Below are 22618 nucleotides of genomic sequence, written 5' to 3' on the forward strand. Positions count from 1 at the left end.
TTCTTCTTTCTTCTGCTTCTGTTTCTGTTTTTCTTCTCTTAATGTCCACATACTTTCATAAACTCTTTTCATTTAGCTATCCCATTTTAGGTATATTTAGTAATAGAAAGGTGCAGTCATTTGACTTTATTACATGAAGTATCAGCATGAGGTATGCTTGACATTGAAAAATCAGCCATGTGTACATTATCTTTTTTAAATAGACTTTTTATTAGCTTTACAAATAGTGCATTTATCTGGTTTTATCTTTGCAACAATTTTGTCAGATAGGTAGGGTTTTAAAATTCATAGTTGGTACAAGATTACCCAGTGTGTGATCTAAACTAAATTTCCCAGGTTCTAGATTGACACTGTTAAGTATTGCACTCTGAATTCTATATCACCTTCCCTTCTTCAATAATTTTAAATTAATAAGAGATTAAAAAGATAATTCTTAACTGATGTTGGTACAAAAACAACTCACATTAGAATGGTGACTTGTCTTGATTGGATATTTGCATGTTGATATCTTCTTCCAAGAGATTTATAGTTGGATAGAAAAGATTATATTCTTTTTTGCAGAGTTTGTGTGGCAAGGACCAATGCCTTTTTTCTTCAGCTATTGTTTTCTACCTTCCTATTCAAGGTTTTCTGTCCAACTGTCTGAAATGTAGAAGCAATACTTAGAATGGAGACTAGTGGTCAGTTCCTGGAGCTCTTCATGTTTTGACATTATTCATTATTTTGAAATGACATGACATTGTTTTTAAAATGAATTGGGAAGTTTCAGCACAAAACACAATCAGTAGAATTTGCACCTGAACAGCTCCCTGATAACATATCTTGCTCATCTTGAAAGGATTTAGTAGCTGTTTATTCATTTATATGCCCAATGCAAATTGCATATGTTGACATCTAAATGACTTGGTATCTAGATATACAAAACAGTCTCTTCCTGCCACAAATTAAGACCACAGATTAATTGCACCATTTAAATGTCATTGTCTCCATCTGAAATATTGCTTATATGAATAACAGATACTGGGAGTATCTTCTCAACTATGAATCTTCCTTGAGAAGGCATTCCCAGCTTCAGCTTCATTGTTTTTTAATGCCAGACAAAATCTTTATTATTCATCTGATGCAATTAAAAATAAATAAGCCCTTTTGGTGTACTAGAATTTGTTGATGAACATTTAAACTGAATATTTACCTGCTGCTTCTTTTTTCTTATTGTTATTGCTTCAGCTTCTATTTTAATTATATAAAATGATTTCTACAAGTATATGAACTCTTAAATAAAAGAATTATGAATTGAGTCAAATGAATCACAAACCTAGCTTATTTCAGAAATCTAGAAATAAAAAATATTGTATCATATAACTTGCCAGGGATTGTGTTATTTAGGCATAATCTCTGAGAGTCACTAGCACTTCTTCACTTATAAAATTGCTGTATAGATCTTACTTTTATCTATGAAATCGTCATGGAGAATAGTTGATTGATTACATAATCACTTTGTTTTTCTCTCTTAGCAACTACATAGTTAGATTTTTTCCCCAGGAAGAATAGTTTAATACATAAGGTAATTTACCCGTAATATAGTTAATGTTCATGATTTTTTTCTTTTTGTTGGATTACTCTATAGTAATGCAGGATTTGGAGATTTGAGAAGCAATCAGTACTTTCAGCACTGCTGCTGTAACAACTATTTACTGATTATAAATTTCTTAAAAAATACAGACTGAAATGATATAATCTCAAGGATACAATTAATGAATTTAATGCAGCAAAATATAAAAATAAAAAACTGTATCCCATCTATATTATATTATATCATTTTATTCATTAGGCCTGTGCATGCACACTTCAAAAACAAAATGAAAGAATTACTCCAGATTTCATACAAGCATTCTGCTACATTTTAAATAAGATGAACTTTGTCCTGACTTTGCACAAGATGCTGTTGGTTAAACAGCATTCTTTTTTCAGGTTGGCACAGAATCCCAATTATAGACCTGGTAAGGTTGAAGTGTATTAATGGAAGATAGAAAAATTGGGTTAAGAATTATCTGGCTCAGAACAAATGTGTTTGTTTTTGCTTGCTTCACATTTACAGATTTAAAGCTGAGATGTGAAATGTATTTTTAGAACTAAGTACTTTATGCATATGGTTGACTTCTTATAGTACTTTTGACTATCTGTAAAACTCTTTACAATTAGTACTGAAGTTGACAATAGTGTTTGGGTATTTCTGTTTTGCAATTTTTTTTTAGTACTTTTCATAGACGATTGGCAGGTTATATGTGTATATCTCCATATATTATTCTTAGTTCCAGAAATATTTTTTATAAATAAATATAAATATATATATATATTAGTAGTGAAATCAGAAATACATTCTAATCCTGTAACAATCTATAATGTCAGGTAATTTACATGTGTTTGTTAGTGTTTGTAATTTCCAAATCAGTACAGTAATGCTACCTAAGCAGGGGAAATTATGAAGATTATTAATGGAGATGCATGCTAGCCCTGAAAGCATTCTTCTCTATATAATTAACACGAGTAAAAACATTCTGAAAACGAGATAGACCAAATCAGGAAACAGACTTCACAGGAACTATAGCTTACTTTATTATTGAATTGATTATTTAAAAACTGACAAGCGTTTCCCTCTCCTTTCCTTATATACCCAAAAGAATCAAGATAGGTTAGACTTGAATTTCTTCCTCACTTTCTCTTTCCTTTCATGGGTAATCTGATGTTTTTGTAATGACTGCTATATCTTTTCTTCAAAGACAATTTCCATATTTCTCTATACTAGAGCTGATAGATAGAAGCATTCCTGGTTGTTGGATTTTGGTTTTCTTATAAAGTCCTACATGTATCAACTATTTAGAAAAGGAGAAATGATCACACAGAAATCTAGAACACGACAGCTTTATATACTTCTAATTCAACAGGCAAAAGGGTATCTGAAGTTGAAGATGTTCAGGTATGATATCATTGGCCAATATTTCTTGCTTCATTGGCTAAATGTACTGAGAACATTATGAATTTGGCATCCACATGCCCTAGTAGATAGACAGGGATGTACTCTAAAATAAAACACAGGGTTGTATCCAATCTACCACTGAATTATTTTCATAAATAGAACAAGGAACAAGGTATTTTTAGTAATTCCCTTCTTCCTATAGCCTATGTTACCTTTTAAAGGAACATAATTGATGAAATAATTTCCATTGATGAAATCAGTGCTGATATCTGGGATATTGGGCCAGCTTTTTGGTGGTGATATAGAATTATGAAGACCTTGTAACTCTGGAATAGGGATTTCTAGCAAGGGCCTAGGGTCAAATGGTTCTAGACAATATAGGAAACATAAAATACAGATTCTTTCCACTGATCAATGACAAATGAGCATCTGAGAAATTTATATTATACTGCTACTCTACTGTTGTTGTTTTTTGTACAAGTTTTTATTGATTTTTTGTTTCCCCCCTCCACACAAACACGATTCATAAACAATGTAGTGACCTTATCTTATACAGTTCAAACTATTCAAATATATTTTTCTTAATTACAATTTTTGCCAAAATATATTTTTCCTCTAACTTTTTATTCCTTTCCTAATATTTCTTTGCTTATTTTATCAAATTACATCTTTTTTTGCCCTTTGTTTTCTAATTTCTCCATTTTTATTCATATTCATTTCCTTTCATTCATTTTCTTTTTTTTTTACTATTTCAATTTTTATTCTTTGAATGTTTTCGGGGTTGTCATTTCTCCATTTCTTTCACAGCAACCTTTTCTTACGCGCCTTTCCTTTGCTCCTTTCTTCATTCCTACTTTCTTCTCCCCTCCTCTCCTATTCCTTCCCTAGTCCCCTTTCCCTTCTCCTCCTCCACCCTACTTCCTCCCGCTAACCTTCTCTCCTACACTTATCTCCCTCACCTTACCTCCTTCCCTCCTCTTCCTTTTCTTTTTTTTACTATTTCAATTTTTATTCTTTGAATGTTTTCGGGGTTGTCATTTCTCCATTTCTTTCACAGCAACCTTTTCTTACGCGCCTTTCCTTTGCTCCTTTCTTCATTCCTACTTTCTTCTCCCCTCCTCTCCTATTCCTTCCCTAGTTCCCTTTCCCTTCTCCTCCTCCACCCTACTTCCTCCCTCTAACCTTCTCTGCTACACTTATCTCCCTCACCTCACCTTACCTCCCTTCCCCTCCTCTTCCCTTTCTTCTTTCTCTCTCCCTCTTTCTCCCTTCCATCTCTCTCCTTATCTCTATCGCTTGCTGTATCTATTTTTAATTTCTCTAATATCCAGACATTCCCAATTCTCTTAATTATCACACATATTTTTCCAACCTCCTCTCCTATATTTTAAACCTTAACATTATCTTCATCTTATTCCATTTATATCATATAATCAGTTAATATAACTTTCCATCTCATATTATCTTAACATTTCTATTCAAAATTCAATACTTATTTTCTTCCAACAATATACATCATTTACTAACATTTCAATTTTATCCCATTTTGCATCTTAAAATTCAATTATCTTCATTAATAATTTTTGTTGTAAATGTTGTACCTTGATGAAGGTATTTTTTTTTCTTTTTCTTTTATGTACGCTGAGAATATATGCACCAAAACAAATTCCTTGTGTGTCCAATCACACTTGGCCAATAAATTCTATTCTATTCTATTCTATTCTATTCTATTCTATTCTATTCTATTCTATTCTATTCTATTCTATTCTAATAAACCATACCATTCCAAATTTCCTCTGCTGGATTTTTGATCATCCCTCATTTCATGCATTAACCTACCCACACACACACAAAAGAAAGACAAGGAAGCAAATCTATCACTACTTTAATTTCTTTTCTTTTGTCTATTTTTCTCCTACCTCTAACCATTTTTTTTCAGTCTGTCCCAGACCGCTTCTCTTAGTATTTTCCTCCCTTTCTTCCCTTCTTTCGTTTTCTTCTTTCTCCCTTCTTTTTCTTTCTTTCCCACTTTTCTCTAGTTGTCACTCTTTTGATGTCCCCCCTCAATTTTTCTCTATTTCTTCCTCTTCTCTTTCGTCTTTCACTGCTAAACCCAGTGTAATCATCTATTTTTCTCACTATCTTTTTCATTTCATACTCTACTGTTTATTGGCTTTGGCCAGTATCAATGACCCAATCAACAGGGAAATTGATAGTGCAGATGTTTGGATGCTGCACCAATATTTCATTTTAGCTGTAATCAATAAAGTTGAGGCCACACTCTCTGAACAAATTGTCACATGCCTTCTTTAAGTTTCCTTTGCCTCTTCCCCTGTAAGTTGTATCAGCAGTGAAATGCACTTACCTTCGCTACTGGTTTGGGAGTGTGGTGCGTGTGCCTTTTCTGCGCATGCATAGAGGGTAAAAAAATGGGATGTAATGATGTCCCAGCGGGTGGGCGGAGCCTTCCACTTCTGGCAGTACCAGTTTGTGCAAGCTGGATATATCCGGCCGGATTTCACCGCTGAGTTGTATGGAGAGCCAGGATCAGTGATGGTGAACCTTTTTGGCAGTGCACGCATGTCTGGGCCACAACCTGGAAGTGGAGCTACCCAGGGCGCATGTGCTCACCCAAAAATGAACTTTGGTTTTCAGCTACTGAACTTCTGGTTTCAGCTAGCTACTGTTGCAGATTTCTGGCGTGCATGCACTTGCGACAATCAGCTGGCCAGCGCACATGCTTACATAGGAAAACGGAAGACCAGCTTTTCCAATTTTCGGCACTGCTGCATGCAAAAAGGCCAGCTGATTATTGCATGCGCATAGAAACCCAGAAGAGGAAAGGGCGACGCCGCGCGTGCCAGGTGACATGGCTCCATGTGCCACTTCGGGTACGCCTGCCATAGGTTCGCCATCACGGGCCTAGATTTTTTGCATTGTTTGCTTTAGGGTAGTGCTTTCAATTCCTTGGGAAAGTTGTCAGTTCTACATAGTCAAACAATTATAGATCCATTTTGAAATCTATTTCTACTAAAATTATTGTATTAATTAAAATATTGTCTTGATTTCTCTTTGATGATACTTAGTAGTTTTTCCTATTTATCTTTTATTTCCTGTCTCTGGACTTTAGGACTGCACTAAAGAACTTCAATCTACACTACTGCCTCTGTCTTAGCTATCTTTAAAAGGACCAATCAGGTCTTCTAATACACTGCATAGATATTTGAGGGTCTGAAAAAGAGTCTTGGTAATGATTGAATCAGTTTGGATTACAATAGCAAGATTGGTTGCTTATAATGCAGGCTAAGTCTCAGATATTAGTTGACAGTTGATGAAGGTTGTAATAAGTCAGGGCGTAGAAAAGCTGAGTGATTCACAGATTTGCTAAGGTTCAGATAAGCACCCAATATATAGGAAAATAAGATGAGAATATGATTTACTTTATAGTTGGAATTTTAAATTAGATACTATAAAACCTTCAGCATGTATGAATTGATAACATGCTGCATCGCTTCATAATGAGCATTTATGAAAATGGAGCATTAAGATTTGTGATTTTTGGGTGCTTATCTGAATCTAACTGAGGTTCATATATCTTTAATATTCACCCTCATATATATAAAACACAATTAACAGCATGAAACAACCGAGGGTGGAAAAATACTAGCTGGATATTTTTGCAGCTTTGAATTGGAAATATAATATCAAAGTATTTTTTTTAATGCTCTGTTTTAACAAATGCTCATCAAGAGGTGCAGCATATTAAAGATTAGCATATACTGAAGGAATATTTTAAGAGATTTTAAAAGTAAACTGCAATAATTTTCCAATGATATTATGTTTTTATCATTTATTTCTCTTCTTATTTTCTTAATATTGTGAATAAACAATTTGTACATCTTTTTATCTTATACTAAAATTTACAAATGGGAAATAATACAGCATGCATTATTATTACAAATAATAACTGGAGGGGTCTTGTTATATTATTTATATTATGCAGGAGCTTTAGAGATTATTTAATATACTTACTTGTAAAATACTGCATGACTTATGGAAAGAGGCTCCACAATATATAACATAAAAGCAAAAAGATAATTTGATTTGCTGTTTTTTTTCTCTAGATGGGTTCAGCTTTCTTTAATTTACTGCAAATACAAGCTTCCGAATTCCAAACTGAAGTCATGGAGCCCTAAGATACACCGTTACAGGTTGTGATCTATCTTGTCTTGATCTTGTGAAAGGCTACAACTTCAGTTTATGTTTTGATTACAGTTGCCCATATTTCTCAGAGATATGTTTGTTTTTACAAATGCAGGTTCTGATTTTAAGCTGATTTTCTAGGTTTCAAATTTTGCTTTCTTCAGGACAACAATTTTTAACTAAGTTACTCAGAGAATAGGATTAAAATCTATTTGAAGACAGTGAGTGAATTACTACTAGACATTGGAAATAACAAAGAATAAAATTACTTAGAATGGCAGTAGTGAATCAGAATTTTAATTTGAAAATGTAAGCTTTCTTGATCATTTTCATTCTGGGTCTCATCTTTCTAGGCTACTCAGATTATTTCCATAATACATTATTAAATTAAGTCCTATTGAATTGTTATTGGTACAATTTATTTATTTTATTTTATTTTTTATTTATTTATTTTGTCAAACACAACAATATATATAAGTATAAGCATGAAATAACCACGCAAATTGAATACAACCAAAGGGAACATTAGGACAGGAATGGTAGGCATGCTGGTGCTCTTATGCATGCCCCATATTATGGTACAATAATATGTAATCATATTTAGGGTATTAAAATTAGGAATAATACAAATTTATAAGCACAAACAAATCACAATGACTATTTTAAACATGTCTAAACTTTTCTTTTCCTCAAAAAATTGCATATAATTGTTAATATTGCTATAAAATGAAAATATCCTAGTGAATATTGGTTTCATATGTTAAAGAATATATATTCTTAGTACTATTTAATGAATTCTGACTTACATTTTTCTTCCAGTTAATTATTCTATAATATTCTTACAATATCTACTGAACAATGAATTAGTCATGATCAAGAGTTGTCAACTCAGTGATAATGTAAAACACAAATTTGTTCTATTTATAGATGACTAACTGATAATTTCATTCATGTTGGAATAGCCTTTTTGTTGACACAAAATATCCTAGAAAAATATTAGTTTTGTTTCCTGAAATTCTAACAAGGCTTACAGAAATGGAACCCAACTCACTCTGAAGAGATTTTCCAAAGAATATTTGGAAGGTTTTTTACTGATACATGATTTTTAATAGATTTATTTAGATTTTTTTTTAAAAAAGCTTTATACTCAGAATATAAATATAGAAGGTAATATTTTTGAATTGCACATTTTAAGGCAAGATTCTTTTTATTTCTTTATTATTATTTTATTATTTTAATTTGTGTCCTACTTTTCCATCTACAGCATGCTCAAGATGCCTCAGTACAAATTCAAAAGATTTAAAAACTAATTACTGTATAAAATGTAATGGTATATGGAAATGACTTTGGGAGATGGCAAGAAGAAATTGGCCAAGTGAACAATGAAATAAAAGGCAATTTAGTCCACACCAGGAATAAGAGCAGGACAAACAGCTGAGAAAGAACCTTCTCCAGTTATAAGATTTTATAAAGTAGAATTCGCTCAACTGGCCGTGTTTCCTGTCTGGTCTACCTTGCAAGACTGACACCAATCTTGCAAGTCTGAAAGTACATTTCTCCCCCTCCTTTTACAGCCTAAGAAACCTGGGAGGGTTACTTCTGAGATGCTTACTTATTCTGCCTGCATTCCTATTGCAGACTGAGTTGCCTTTTATTTGACCTTTTGGCTGTGTCTCTTCTCCCTGTTTCCCATGGTTATTCCACTTATCATTACATAAAAAGCAGCTAGATAATTTTCAGATCTAAGGTCAGGGAAAACAGAAATGGTGAATCAGGATGTTTGAAGTAATCCTTAAATTCATCTTCATGCTTCCAAATGTTTTAGAACTGAATGTTTATATGACTTAACAAGCAAATACATTATTTAAAAAAATATCTGGAAAAGGTGAGAAAGAACTATTCAAGAATGTTATGTCTTTAATAATGCAATGCAATATATCTGTGGCAAAGTCAGCACAAAAGTATCCTTTTAAATCTTGTTTTGAAAGAAATCTAGCTAGTATATTAGTGAATGAAAGTATATAATTGAGATACAAATTTAATAAATAATTTATTGTTAATCTAAGCATATGTTACAATGCAAATTGTATAAATAATTTGCAGACAAAAAATCCTATTGAATGATTTAAATATGAAGGCAAGCTTCCTATTCTACAGAGAGTCCTCGATTTATGACTGGTTACTTAATGACCACTTGAAGTTATAGTATCTAGAATTATATCTTACATGTATTTAAGAGCAACAATTTAGTTGTTAAAATTATTGTAATAGCTAAAATAAAAACAGGTAATGCTTTATTATCTCACACAAGGCAATAAGATATTTGATTATCCTGTATTTCTCTTACCAATTAAAGAAAACCCAAAACACATATATTAAAAGTTGCATATAATAATAAATATTTTAATGTTTATTTTTATCTGTGAAATGTAAATATGCATTTTTAAACTTTTTGTTTTTCTAAAATCAGATATCAAATGGAATAAATGTAATATTTAATATTGATTTCAATTGAATTGAATTTTTAGGATATTTGTAGTATTGTTTACTTAGTAGTAGTAGTAGTATTACTTATTTGGATTTAAAAGCTAAAATATCTCTTAGCAAGAATTCTCTTTTCTTATGTCCTTAAATAAAATCCCCTTTTATTTAATATAACAATATAATGTAATTACTCTTCTTATATGCAGATTAAACTAATACAAAATATAATTTATTAGAGTAGTAAAAAAACCTGATAAATGTTTTAAAATCTGATTGACTTCCTGAGCAGATTATTAAACATCTCTATCTAGTCTATTTTCTCAAGAACTACCATCCTGAGAAATAATAGCACTAATTTGAAATCTGAAAGTAATTATTTTAACTGAATTCTATTTCAACAATTCATATTTTGGTATCTGCAGCCACAGTTTGCCAATAGTAAGACAATTGGAAAAATGAAATAGCTGTAATTACTGGTCTTTTTAATCAAATATATTTCAGACAATGCAAGAAATATGATTGGATGCTAACATTTGACAATTAAAGTCTTACAAGTTACATAGGTGCTTTTATGAGCAAACATTACTTTAATATAGTAAGTAACCAATCAATAGTACTGGTATTGCCTAGTTGAACATGTACCATAGTTCTCGATATTTTGATACCAAATATCAGCTTTTTCAACAGAAATTCTTTAGTATTTTCATCAGAAATTCTGAAATATTTTTATATCTTTTATTTATTATGAATTTTGCAGTCATAAAAAAACAACAAGAAACATTATTATAGAATATAGTGAATTTCCTCATTTGTAATTATAGGTATGTTCACAGACCAATTTGCAAATGCAAGCAACTGCAAGTGGCAAGATGGTAACAAATGAGAACTGAAGGCTTTTAAGTGAAAAGATTCAATCTGTGCTATCCAACTTGCAAGTTAAGTTATTTGGGCAAGCCTAAATGATTCAGATGAAGCAGGATGCAGCTCCCTTCTGTTCCATGCAGGCTTAAATCTCATCCATTTTCCTAGATAGATGAGATAGAAAAGAGAGAAATTTTTGTTTTGGAAAGTAGATATAGATTGTTTTTTCTTCCGTTCAATCTTGTTTGATTCTCAATTTCCTTGGCATGAAGTTTCAGAAATGGTTTTCCATTGCCTCCTTCCTAGGACTGAGAGAAAGTGACTGGCCCCAGGATCACCCAGCTGGCTTTGTGCGTGAGGTGGTACTAGAATTCCTGGTCTCCTGGTTTCTAGTCTGATACCATAACCTCTACATCAAACTGTCATAAAATAATTAAATTTATTTTATACATATTTACATTCAATTAGCTACTGTTTTTAAATAATTACTGTCATATGAATAAATATGCATAATATTCAGCTATGTCCTATGCATAAATATAGTGCTGGAGTATTGAAAAAGAACTTAGTGAGACATGATGTCTAGACTACATAAAATGCTTTGATTAGGCTGCCTAATTGTTAGCAACAAGGAAATATACTGTCTAATATCTTCAAGAATAGCAAAAATGTTAATAAATTGAGTGTCTTTTCCAATTATCTCCTTATTTTCTGATGCACCAGAGTATATGATGATGTAGAAAATATTTTGAGTGCATCAGCAGAAACAAAGATGGGTGGATGCTTTGCCAGAAATTATCTTGTTTCTAACATTAATTAAAAACCAAAATGGCAATGTTGTTAAATATATCATTTTCTGCAATCCTTAGCACCTTCAATGTGTGTTGTATACAATTCTTGTTTTTCAGGTTAACCAAGTCATATCCATGACTTGGTTAACCTGAAAGTCATATCCAAGTCATATCCATCACATATAATAACATTTCTATAGTGATAGTTTAAATATCCGATATAGGACCAATTTTTGGAATATTATGTAATGATTTAGCCTATGCTGTCAAAAACAATGGAAAAAATGAATACAGAAAGATTTCTATATTAGTTTCAAACTGATACAACAAATACCTGCTCCATGATCACTGTTAACAGCATGCTAATAGAAATGGACTGAATTTTCACCTCAATGAAAGGCTTATTCAGATACCATTACTTCATTCCCAATTCCCACAAATTCTGATTTTGAATGTGATACTGAACCATCTACCCTATAAAAACATAACTGAGTTCAGATAGGAGGCAAGAACACAGAAAGGAAGCATCCACTATCTGCAAGGAGAATCTCATAGGGTAAACAGAATAGGTCATAAATAATATGTGATCTTGAAGTTTCAGTCTCAGTAATTAGGGCTGATAAGACGCTGTCTATGTTTGGTCAAAAGCTGAGATCATATCCATTTAAGATGTCATTCAAATGCTATGACGTGCAGGAAAAAAGCTTTCCATTAAAGCCTCATGAGCATCAAACTGTATTGCACTTGACTGCTGGAATCCTTAATCTGTTGTTTCATACTGACCATATTTCTACTTTATCCTTTGAACCTCACTTGCCTTGACTACAGTATTGCCCTTTGAATTGGTAGGAAATACAAGATTTAACTCAGCCTGAATTAGATTGTGCTGTAATTGGGAGTGCTGCACTAATTTATCACTTGCTACAAATTAATAGGCTTAGACGTAAGGCCATATAACATTTGTGTAATAATTATCAGCAATTGTATATTATGCGGTAAGTTACCATATATATTTCCATTATGAGTGTTAATTGTACCTCTCCTCAGTCACATTATCCAAAAGTGATATCAGTGATAGTACTAGCTTGAGAGTCAGGACATAATGATATCCCCATTTTCCTTTTAATGACACAAATTAGACCGTGAAGACGTATGCTTTAATCATGATTGCCTCTTTTATTTGCACTGAATTTGCACTGAATAAAATGAATAGATTCATTTAAAATATTCAGTGGAAGGTTTTAAATAAATCCAGCGCATCATGCTGAATTTAATGAATAAACAGTCAATATGATATAAACAAGCTGAAAAGTATGTTTGGTTGTCCTTAATTTACAATAGTTAATACAGTGACTGTTCAAAATTACAGTGGCACTGAACGGAGGGAATTATGACCTGTATTTGAAGTTATGGCCACTGCAGCACCCTGTGGTCACGTGAACAAAATCCTGGCACTTGGCAAAATCCAGCTCTTATGGCTAACCGCAGGGATGCTGTAACAGCCCTCCTCACCTTCCCCGTTTTCCCATTCTGCTGGAATCCTTGGACCTATGCCTAACCCCTGCAGGTTCCCTGCAAACTAAAGGCCTACTTCCCACCTCAGCCTCCTCCCCCTCATCATACATTGCTTTATTTATCTTTTCTGGAGATTACCTTGAGCAAGAAGAGGCAGACAATCTCCTGGGTGGTCTTCCTATAAATGGTACTATCTCACCACCACTTTATACCATCCAAGAGGAGGTGCCCTCTTGGGAGAGGCTGCAAATAATTGTAACAGGGTATCTCTAGTTAGGAACCATTGATGTTGCTGTATATTGTTGGATACTTTTTGATTCTCTGAATTCTGTGTGAATAAATTAGGATTGAAGTGAATAGAAGAGTTGCTATTCCAGTTTCACTCATCATGCTAAAAAGGTGTCACAGTAGTTTTTACCCAAAACTTTATTGCTGAAAGTGAAATAATAAATAGTGAATCTCCACAATAGAAAATGGCTTTTTTCCCCGATTTACTAGTGCACCAAGATTCTGAAGTACTTTTAAATTTGTTGGGAAAATTTGCAGGAAATGGTCAGTAAGAATGATTCTGACCAGATATGAATCTTGCAGAATGTTTTTCTGTCTTCAAAACTGTTATGTGGATTACTTCATTTCCTTTATGTAGAGCTGGGTTTCCCAAGTATCCTATTATACTTAGGGATGATGAATTAAGAAGATTTGTATCCAGAAGAATGAAAGAATGTTCTTCATTTTGTGAGGCTAAAAATAATCCCTATTCAGTGAAATAAGATTGATTTGAATCTCACCTTTAGAGAAAGGATGAAGTGGCTCTGCCTGCCTAAGAAATTGTTTGTGGTTTCTACATGTAATATAGTAAAAAAAATAAAGTTATTGTTTGACAAGCAATATTCAATGCCATTGGCAATTAATTATTCTAGACCTGAAAGTTTCCTGTTCCTACAAGAGACCTATGGTGAATCATGCAAATAATTCCCTAGAAGAAAAGTTATTTCTATACACACTTGAAGATTTATGTTCATAATATTATATTTTGTTTGTAGAATATTGTAGATCCAGGGCTAATTCACACAACCAATTTTGGGATTTGTGTGTGATGAATGAGAAATTTACACTATGACATTATTCTGTGATGGATTTTCTGCAGATGGCTAAAAAGAAATGTACAGCACTACTAATTAGGCTTATGGGGAATGATTCCACAATTTTATTATGTGAGAATACAGAAAAATATAACTTGTTTTTTTAATGTGAGTTATTCCATTCTAATAAATATTCTAAAATTCATTTCAATTTGTTTTTCTTTTCTTTTTTATATGCATCTAGAACACTATCTTGGACTTTCAACACAAGTATATTTTAAGGAGCATTATTATTCAGTTATTCTGAACAACTTGCTTCTGCCTTCTTTCCCAGGAAGTGTGTAGAGAGCTTTGGTGTCTCAGCAAAAGTAATCGCTGTGTTACCAACAGTATTCCAGCAGCTGAGGGTACTCTTTGCCAAACTGGGAGCATTGAAAAGGGGGTAAGTTTAAATGTATCTTAATTTTCTTCAGGGCACAGAAAGTTTCAGAAGAGCAAAGAGGATTATTAAATGTTATGTAAGAAATTATAAGCTTAAACAGAGCATCAACAAAATGGAATGTTCATTTTAATTCACTTATAATTATATATATCTTAAACAGTTCTTTATTATTATTTTTTCTGATGTGGTCTCATTATGTGATTTATTAAACAGATAATACTATCTAAAAATTCTCAGCTGTGGCTTCTTTCCATGCTTTTGTTCTGAAAGCATAATCCTGTTACAATGCTCTTCCAATATGTGAGATGCTGTGAAAAAAATTAAGTAATTCAAATGAAATGGTCCAGAACAATTTCTCTCCCTTGTAAAACATCCTTGGTATTTAATTAAATAGCAAAACATACACAGACACACAAACGTCACATTTTTCTCTAACAGAACTTTGAAAATCCTCAAATTCCTATTGAATTTATTGAAGAAAATGAATAGAAATGTATGCAGAGGAAGGTATCAAACGGATGTTTTGAAATGCAGTGACTGCTAGCCCTTCGTAACAACACTGTGTTCCTGTTTTTTTTTATTGAAAAAGTTTTTACAGAAATTTTACCCCTTTCCCCCTCCTCCCCTCCTCCCCTCCTCCCCTCCTCCTCCCTCCCCTCCTCCCCCCCACTCGACTTTCCAGAACAAACACAAGGTTTAGTTCAAAAAAAAAAAAACCCCACCAAAAACAATCATACGCTAAATTTTCCCTAACACAAATTATAATCCTCCCCTTCTTCTCAAATCCTAACTTGAGAATTAGGTACAAATAATACCTAATACGAATCAGGTATTTGTACATCCTACAAATCAGAGATAAGTACATCCTAATCATTCAAAGACAATCTGATATCTCTTAATCTGATATCTATTTTGCGTATATTCAATCCATTTTTTCCATTCAGTTAGATATTTTTCTTGTGTAGTGTATTCCTGTTTATTATGCATATACAAATTTCAACTACTCTGGTAGTAGTAAGGCATGAAATGCATTTCTGATTTTGTTAGTTGGTTATACTTCTTAACAGCAATACATCTTGTTATAAATTTGACTCTCGCAATTTTGCAGTTTTTCTCTAAATGTTTTTAAATGCCTCAGGCTTTCTTGAGTGTTGCTTATTTTTTCTAAGTAAGTGGAGGGAATGTTGGCAGGTTTGAGTAGGTTAGAATATTTGTTTCTAAATAATATGAGGAAAATCTTAGAGAATCCAGAACTATTACTTGATATTTGCTCTCCACATATTTGCAGAAGTGAGCTAAAGCACTCAGTTTCCTTTAAAGCATTTGTGTAAACATCCATTCATTCAAAAGAGTAGAATGTCAAACTTCTACAAAGATGGAAGTGTTCTCAGTATACAGATTCTGTTGGTCTCTTGTGGAACAAATATGTGCAATGACATCTATTCATTAAAAAGCATGCTTTGTATGTTCAATTCAGATGAGGTAAAAACCAGAATACCTATACATGATATAATCGTAGACTCCAGTGAGAAAATCTCAACTATTATATGAAGAAATGTTATTCACTCTCATATGAGGGTTTTGTCAAATTTATATATTCTATTGTTATATGATTAACTTGTGGTACATGTTCAAATGAAAAGCTGAGCAAGACAATCCTGACTTTATGGTGTTTCTGTGTTATATAATACTTGTAACACATGAGTGAGAGTAAGTTGCTAGCATTTTCTCATGCCTAGACTTTAGGAAATTTATGTGTGCAAGGGCAATTCTGGGACTTTGTTAAAATATTATAATACGTTTTCAGATTTTTAAAAGGAGTCTAGTTTCAAAGATGATATTGTTCTTTCAGATTAGTTATATAGTTAACTAAATAAAAATAATTATTTCCTACCATGCTGAAGAAGATAATGTTCGTTAAGTCACTGAATGAATGTAAAATAAAAAAAAAACAAGAGAATTTTGGGTAGGAATTCAAGACAAAGGAAAGAGGGGAAGGGGAAAAAGAAAACTGAAGAACCAAGGAAATAGAGACCACTCTATTGAGCAAGGAAGATGAACTTGATGGACATATCTAACCTCCATTGCCTAGGCAAAAGGGGCTTGTATATATGCATCTTCCTTTTTCTCTACAATGGCTGGCTGACTGACTGCTGCTGCTGGCTGTGTGTGACTGGAGATTATTTGCTGTTGACCTAGTTGAAGACGTTTCAGAGGACATATAAGGAAACCAGTTCCTCAGAGAAGAAGATCCCTGAATTAGCAAATTGGGGAGTTTTATGTGGAATTATGCAAGAAATTGCCAATTACCAATCAACACAGAGAGCAAAGGAAGGTTAGTGATGATTCTTCAAGGTATGTACTGCTTGAAGAAATCCCAGAATGACATATTCTGAAAGTACAAACTTGTGTCCTTATTAGAGGAGAAAGTAAAAGGTCTTAATTACTTTTTAATTGAAACACATCATGGAAATTGATAAATTTGTGGACATCTTCTGAGGAGATGTAAAGCTCCTCAAGAAAGGCAGAGAAGGAAAATACCAGAAAACATAAAAAAGAAGACTGGTGGAAGTACACTATAGCCCAAAGAAGCAAGTTCCAAAGGCATTTGATAATACTGGAATTCAACTATTGATATTCAACTACTGCTCTTGGAGACACTTCATGACTACCTGAGCATGCCCCACCAATTCTGGCTTCATGGAACAAGATGGAAAATATATGGGCCCCAGTGGACCAAACAAACCAAGAACAACTTTGGGAAAAATATGTTGTGACATGTTATTCCCTGTTTAGACAGTTTGAGACTACAATACACAGACCTGGTATGACACTGCAGGTAGTATGTTATTCTCCAGTGACCCATACTTTCTAAAGATGTACATGGGAATAAATGACACTGTGAGAAAACTTTGAAAATATTGTTGAAAATTTCATTTGAAATTTCTTCTGATGATGGAAGAAATAACCTAATGGTTGAAAAAGTGAGGGTGCCTTGAACCTTGGGACAAAGTGAGCATGTTATCCATAAATTTATAGGGGAGCAGCTATGTATTTGGATTCAAAAGAGCAAAGCAAGATGCTGATGGTACACTTCAAACAATTTGTACTAAGAGGAAAAAAATGGAGTATATTTAAAGAGAACAATGGAGATATACACAAAACTTCCTAAAACGATAAAAGGAAACAAGGATATATATAAGAAATGAAGGCAGGCAGTATAGCAAGAAAAATGATATAAACCAGTTGCCAGAAATTGTAGATTGTGATAGAAAGCCTAATGAGGAAAGAGCTGAAGCTTGTGAGAAATGCCCAGAAAAACAAAAAACACTTTTCAGATATGTCAAGAATAAAAGAAAAGGGAGGAAGTCTATATAGTAGCAAGAGTAAACTAGTAACAGTGATGGCAGTAAGGCAGAATGTCTTAACTTATATTCTACATCTGTTTTCTCTCAGAAGAGAAAGGAAGCCTTAGCTGGCCATCATTGTGCCCCTAATGGAAGGAAGAGCTGCAGCTCAGGATAGACAAGGAAAAGGTAAAAGATTACTTAGCTAATTTGAATGAATAGGTTACTGAAGAAACTAATGGAGATTATTGTAAATCACCAAGGGTAATCTTTGAAAATTCCTGGCGAACTGGCAAAATCCCAGGGGATTGAAGGAAAGCAAATATTATCCCTATCTTCGAAAAAGAGAAGGACAACAACTTGGGAAAGTAAAGACCTGTCAGTTGAGCAAGGTCCCCAAACAGATCATTAAGCAGCATATTTATAAGTACTTGGATAGGAATGCAACAGTTAACAAGAGCAAACAAAAATTTGTCATGAGCAAATTATGTCAGATTAAATTCAACTCCTTTTTTCATAAAATTAGTTGTTTAACAGATCATGATGGAAGATAGGCTTAACTGGACACGGAGTTTTCCAAATGGAGTCTGTGCAGGGTAGACTAGAGCAGAACAATTATTGTCTATGAACTGAATTCTGTTCTCTTATTAATGACCCCCAGATATCACTTGTCTTTTTACTGGTTGCATCATAATACTGGCTCATGTTTAATTTATGATTAACAAGGAAACCCAGATCCTTTTATGTGAAATACTGCCAAACCTGGCTTATCTCATCCTATCCTTGTGACTTACATTTTTCCTACAAAAATGCAGAAGTTTACATTTCCCCTGGAGATTTAAATTTCATCATATTCATTTCAGTCTGTCTGGACTTGTATGAATCTTTTTTCTTTCATCTAAAGTGTTAGTCACTCTCCCAACTTGGTGTAATCTGCAAAATGTTTAAGTGTTCCCTCAACTCTTTCATTCAAGTCATTGATAATGTTGTACAGCAAAGGGACCCAGGACAGAGACTGGAGTACTAGATACTTCTCTCAAAGTTGAAACAAATTCAAGCAGATAAGTTGTAGCTTAGTTATTAAAGAAAAAAAGATTAATTGCAATAGTATAAGAAATGAATACATCTTCTGTGCTAACACTGTATATATTTTTCTGACTTAATTCAACTAACAAAAGAGCAATCTGAGTTACCTCATTATTCTATACATCCTATGACACATTTCCATTTAGAGCCAGTTGCTTAAATATGAGTCATTGGAGATAGCTAATTCCATCCCAGAATCCCACAGTTTTCTGATTATTCTTACTTTATTTGTCTTGAATTAAATTCAAATCACTTAATAAAGATACCAAGCATTTGACCACGCTTGTGAACCAGACAGTTTAAACTTACTTTAGCAAAATCAAGATCAATTTGGGAAAAAATACATTCATCTTCAATTAGTGATAGTCCTGAGACTAGAGAGCAAAACTAGGTATATATTAATCCTTATCACCCTTCAGGGAATCAAAGAGAGCTGGATGTTCTCACATCACATAATTATAAGTAGAAAAGAAACAACTATTAAGGATTAGTCCGAGGATTAAGAATGGGCATTGTGTATATATAGATATTTGAAGATTTCCCCTCCTGTACTTCTAAGTTATTATGGTGCTCATTTGATTGAAATGTACATCTTTTTAAAATGGGTTGATTTGATGCATTATTTAAAAAGGAGAGTGTATTACTTGATCCAAAGATTTGGACTGGTATTATTTAGTGTTTTTTGATACCATATTTCAGAAATATTGTTAAATGTGTAATTTGTTTCCCTCTTCTCTGACACTTGGTTCCTCTTAGCCAAAGCAACCATAGGATGTTAGCCAAATATTATTCAGCAATGCCGTAGTATGACAATTTTACTTTTGCTTTGAATATGAGATCATACTTGTGGTTTTGATCAGCATTCTCTGCTAATACAGCAGTAGAACAAAATCTGATTTGAACTAGTCTTTGATTACTATTGAATCAGTTGCAAATAATGATGAATCCTGAAAACTTTTCAATTGTCAGGCAATGAAAGGAAGGCAAAGCAAATATTGTTCCAATCTTTGAAAAAAAAGAAAAAAAGGGGGGAAAATGATTGATCAGACATTGTGATCTGACATCTCAGAAGTTTCTGGATCATTACATAAGGTGACCCATCTGTTACCATGTTGGAGAACTTTTAATATTTACACAAAGTCAACATGAATGTTGGGTCTGTAAGGGGCATGCATAAGAACACCAGTGTGCCTACTGTCCCTGTCCTAATGTTCCCTTTAATTGTATTCATTTTATGTATTCAATTCATGCTTATACTTATACATATTATCTAATACGTACTCGACAAATAAATTAAAACAAAAATGAATGCATTAAGATCAGATTTTGAAATATTAATTTTATTTCATTTTTCCATTAGCTAACTTCTTTAGTAGGTTGTGGAAGTGCTGTAGACCTATTTTAATTTCAGGAACACAATTGATAAAGTATTTGAGGACATTCTATCAAACAAGACAGATACAGGAAAAATATCATATTGATTTGAGAGGGTCTACATCTAGTTTGAATTATACTCTTCAACATTTCCTCATCAACACTGAATAAGGTATCAATTGGAATGCTGCAGATCAGATTCTAGTACTCTTCAATATTTTCATTAATGGCTTATATTAAGAAATACAAGGAATTCTTATGAAAGATACAGATAATAAAAAAGAGTAATCAATAATAAAGAAGATACAAATTTCAAAAGAATATTTTGAATGTAGAGAATGGGCAGACTAATAAAAAATAATAAATATAAATATAATATAAAAAATAATAAATATAAAATAAATATTGATCCTCACTAAAGAGAAATGTGCTGTTTAAGAGCAGGCATTCACTCTTAAATGTCTGACTGAGCAAGCCTCGGTCCCACAATAAAGATGGCAGAATAGTGATTGGCATGAGCAAGACCCTGCAGCTGGCAGTAGCACGGCTTCACAGATAACTGGATCTGAGGGCTTATATGTGTAAAATAAGCTGAGATTGTGCCTGTTGCACAGCTGTATCCAGTGGTGGAATTCAAGTAATTTAACAACCGATTCTCTACCCTAATGATTTATTCCAACAACCAGTTCACCAAACTGCTCAGAAAGTTAACAACCGGTTCTCCCGAAGTGGTGCGAACTGGCTGAATCCCACCACTGGCTGTATCCCTTACTGGGCTTTCTTCACCTCATAGCAGAACTGTTGTTGGAGTTCCCAAGTGTTGTGGCCCTTGGAGATTTCAATTTACCATCCCTAGATGAAGAGGCAGCACAAGAATTTATGACTACCATAAACAGCCAGGATTACCCAAAGGTTTCTTGGGCATTGCATATATAGGATGCCACATATTGGAACTAGTTTTTTTTTAATCTTGGAGCAATTGAGATCTGATATGAAAATCAAGAATAAATTCATCAATCCCTTATCATTACCTCTGGTATTCTTGCTTCTCTCTTGGCTCCAAGCACTAGAAAGTCCAATTCAATTATCATTTTAAAGCACTAGATGGCTCAGGGTCATGGAAAGTTTCAATATATCTGCTTTTTGAATGATATCAGCATCTTGATGTAAGAATAATCTTACTGATCCTCTACCTTTAATATATTATTTCTATAAACTAACATAATTTTTACAAATACTGTAATCTGACTGCTTTTATCTGTTTTAAATATATATGAATTGTTTTAAATATACATGAGAATTTTCTATTTATAAATATTTTATGTTTGTCACCAATCATTTTAGTGTCCTTTTGGTATTATTGATATTTGTATAGGTCCTTGGGGGAAAATGCATTTTTCAAAATGTATCAGAAAAATAAAATTTTTTTTACTGGCATTTGGGATTTCTCCCTTTCTTCTTTGTTCAGTGCCATTATAATGACACTATAATACACTGTATAATATCATTACACGATGTATATATGTGGCAAAATGGTTTGCAAAAACATATAGCAAGATACAGTGAATGACATTAGATTTACCTACTTTTCCTTTTCTTGTCTCATGTATGTATTTTACCATTTTCTTCTTTTTTATGCTTATAAATTATTCAAAAGGTGAATTGTGTGATCTATGTACGCATATATGTAGATACATAATGGAAAAACACTGTTTTCATAGGGAAAAATGTGTTGGTTTTTTTTTGCATATGTTCCTTCAATTTTATTAAGCAAAATAAAACAGGTAGAATTTTGTCTTAAATTAGGACATTATTATTTTGCTTAATACGTGAATAAATAAATTATTTAGTTTAAGTAATATATTTACCTAATGTCTCATAATTTAAATACCAAAAATCAGATTTAAAACTTTGATGACATTTGATTTAATATTGCACTCCAGATAATCATTTACACTGTGAAAATTTGGCCAGTTAGTGTGTATAATGATTTGGATTGTTTCTAGTGCCTTGGCATTATTTTTATTATGCTCCCAAAATAAGTGTTAATGAAACAGTGCTTCAAGCTTATCTTCCATTGTAACATCACTTCTATTTCAGTATGATTTTTTTTTAATGGAAAACCGATAGCCAAGAACACTTTCAAAAATTCCTAACTGAAAGATATTCTTTGTTGTTCTGTTAAATAATGAAGCCCTAAAACAGGTGTGTTTAAACACTCTTAGAATGATTCTTAATGTTTAAATAAGATTTTAAATCTGTTGCAGTTTATTTTAACAAGAGATAGTAAGGCTGTTTATGAAATGACAAATGCTAGTTTATTAAATGTTTACATATGTTAGGACTTTATAATTCAGTTTTGGTGAAAAATAAAAACAAATAACATTTTCCTGCATCCATAACTAAACAGGGTTAAATCAAATAAAGCTTATATATATTAGCAGTGCAATGAATGT

At 32.7% G+C, this 22618-nt stretch overlaps 1 protein-coding gene across 1 annotated transcript in view; it reads left to right on the forward strand.

The window, feature by feature from the left end:
- Nucleotides 1–22618, forward strand: part of ADAMTS6 (ADAM metallopeptidase with thrombospondin type 1 motif 6) — a 157153-nt gene that overhangs the window by 96755 nt on the left and 37780 nt on the right. Inside the window, exon 12 of the mRNA XM_058170119.1 lies at nucleotides 14248–14355. Within this exon, the coding sequence (XP_058026102.1) occupies nucleotides 14248–14355 (108 nt within the window). The remainder of the gene's footprint in view (nucleotides 1–14247; nucleotides 14356–22618) is intronic.

Source organism: Ahaetulla prasina, chromosome 2, assembly GCF_028640845.1.
Source record: "Ahaetulla prasina isolate Xishuangbanna chromosome 2, ASM2864084v1, whole genome shotgun sequence".
In the NCBI taxonomy this organism is placed as follows: Eukaryota; Metazoa; Chordata; class Lepidosauria; order Squamata; family Colubridae; genus Ahaetulla; species Ahaetulla prasina.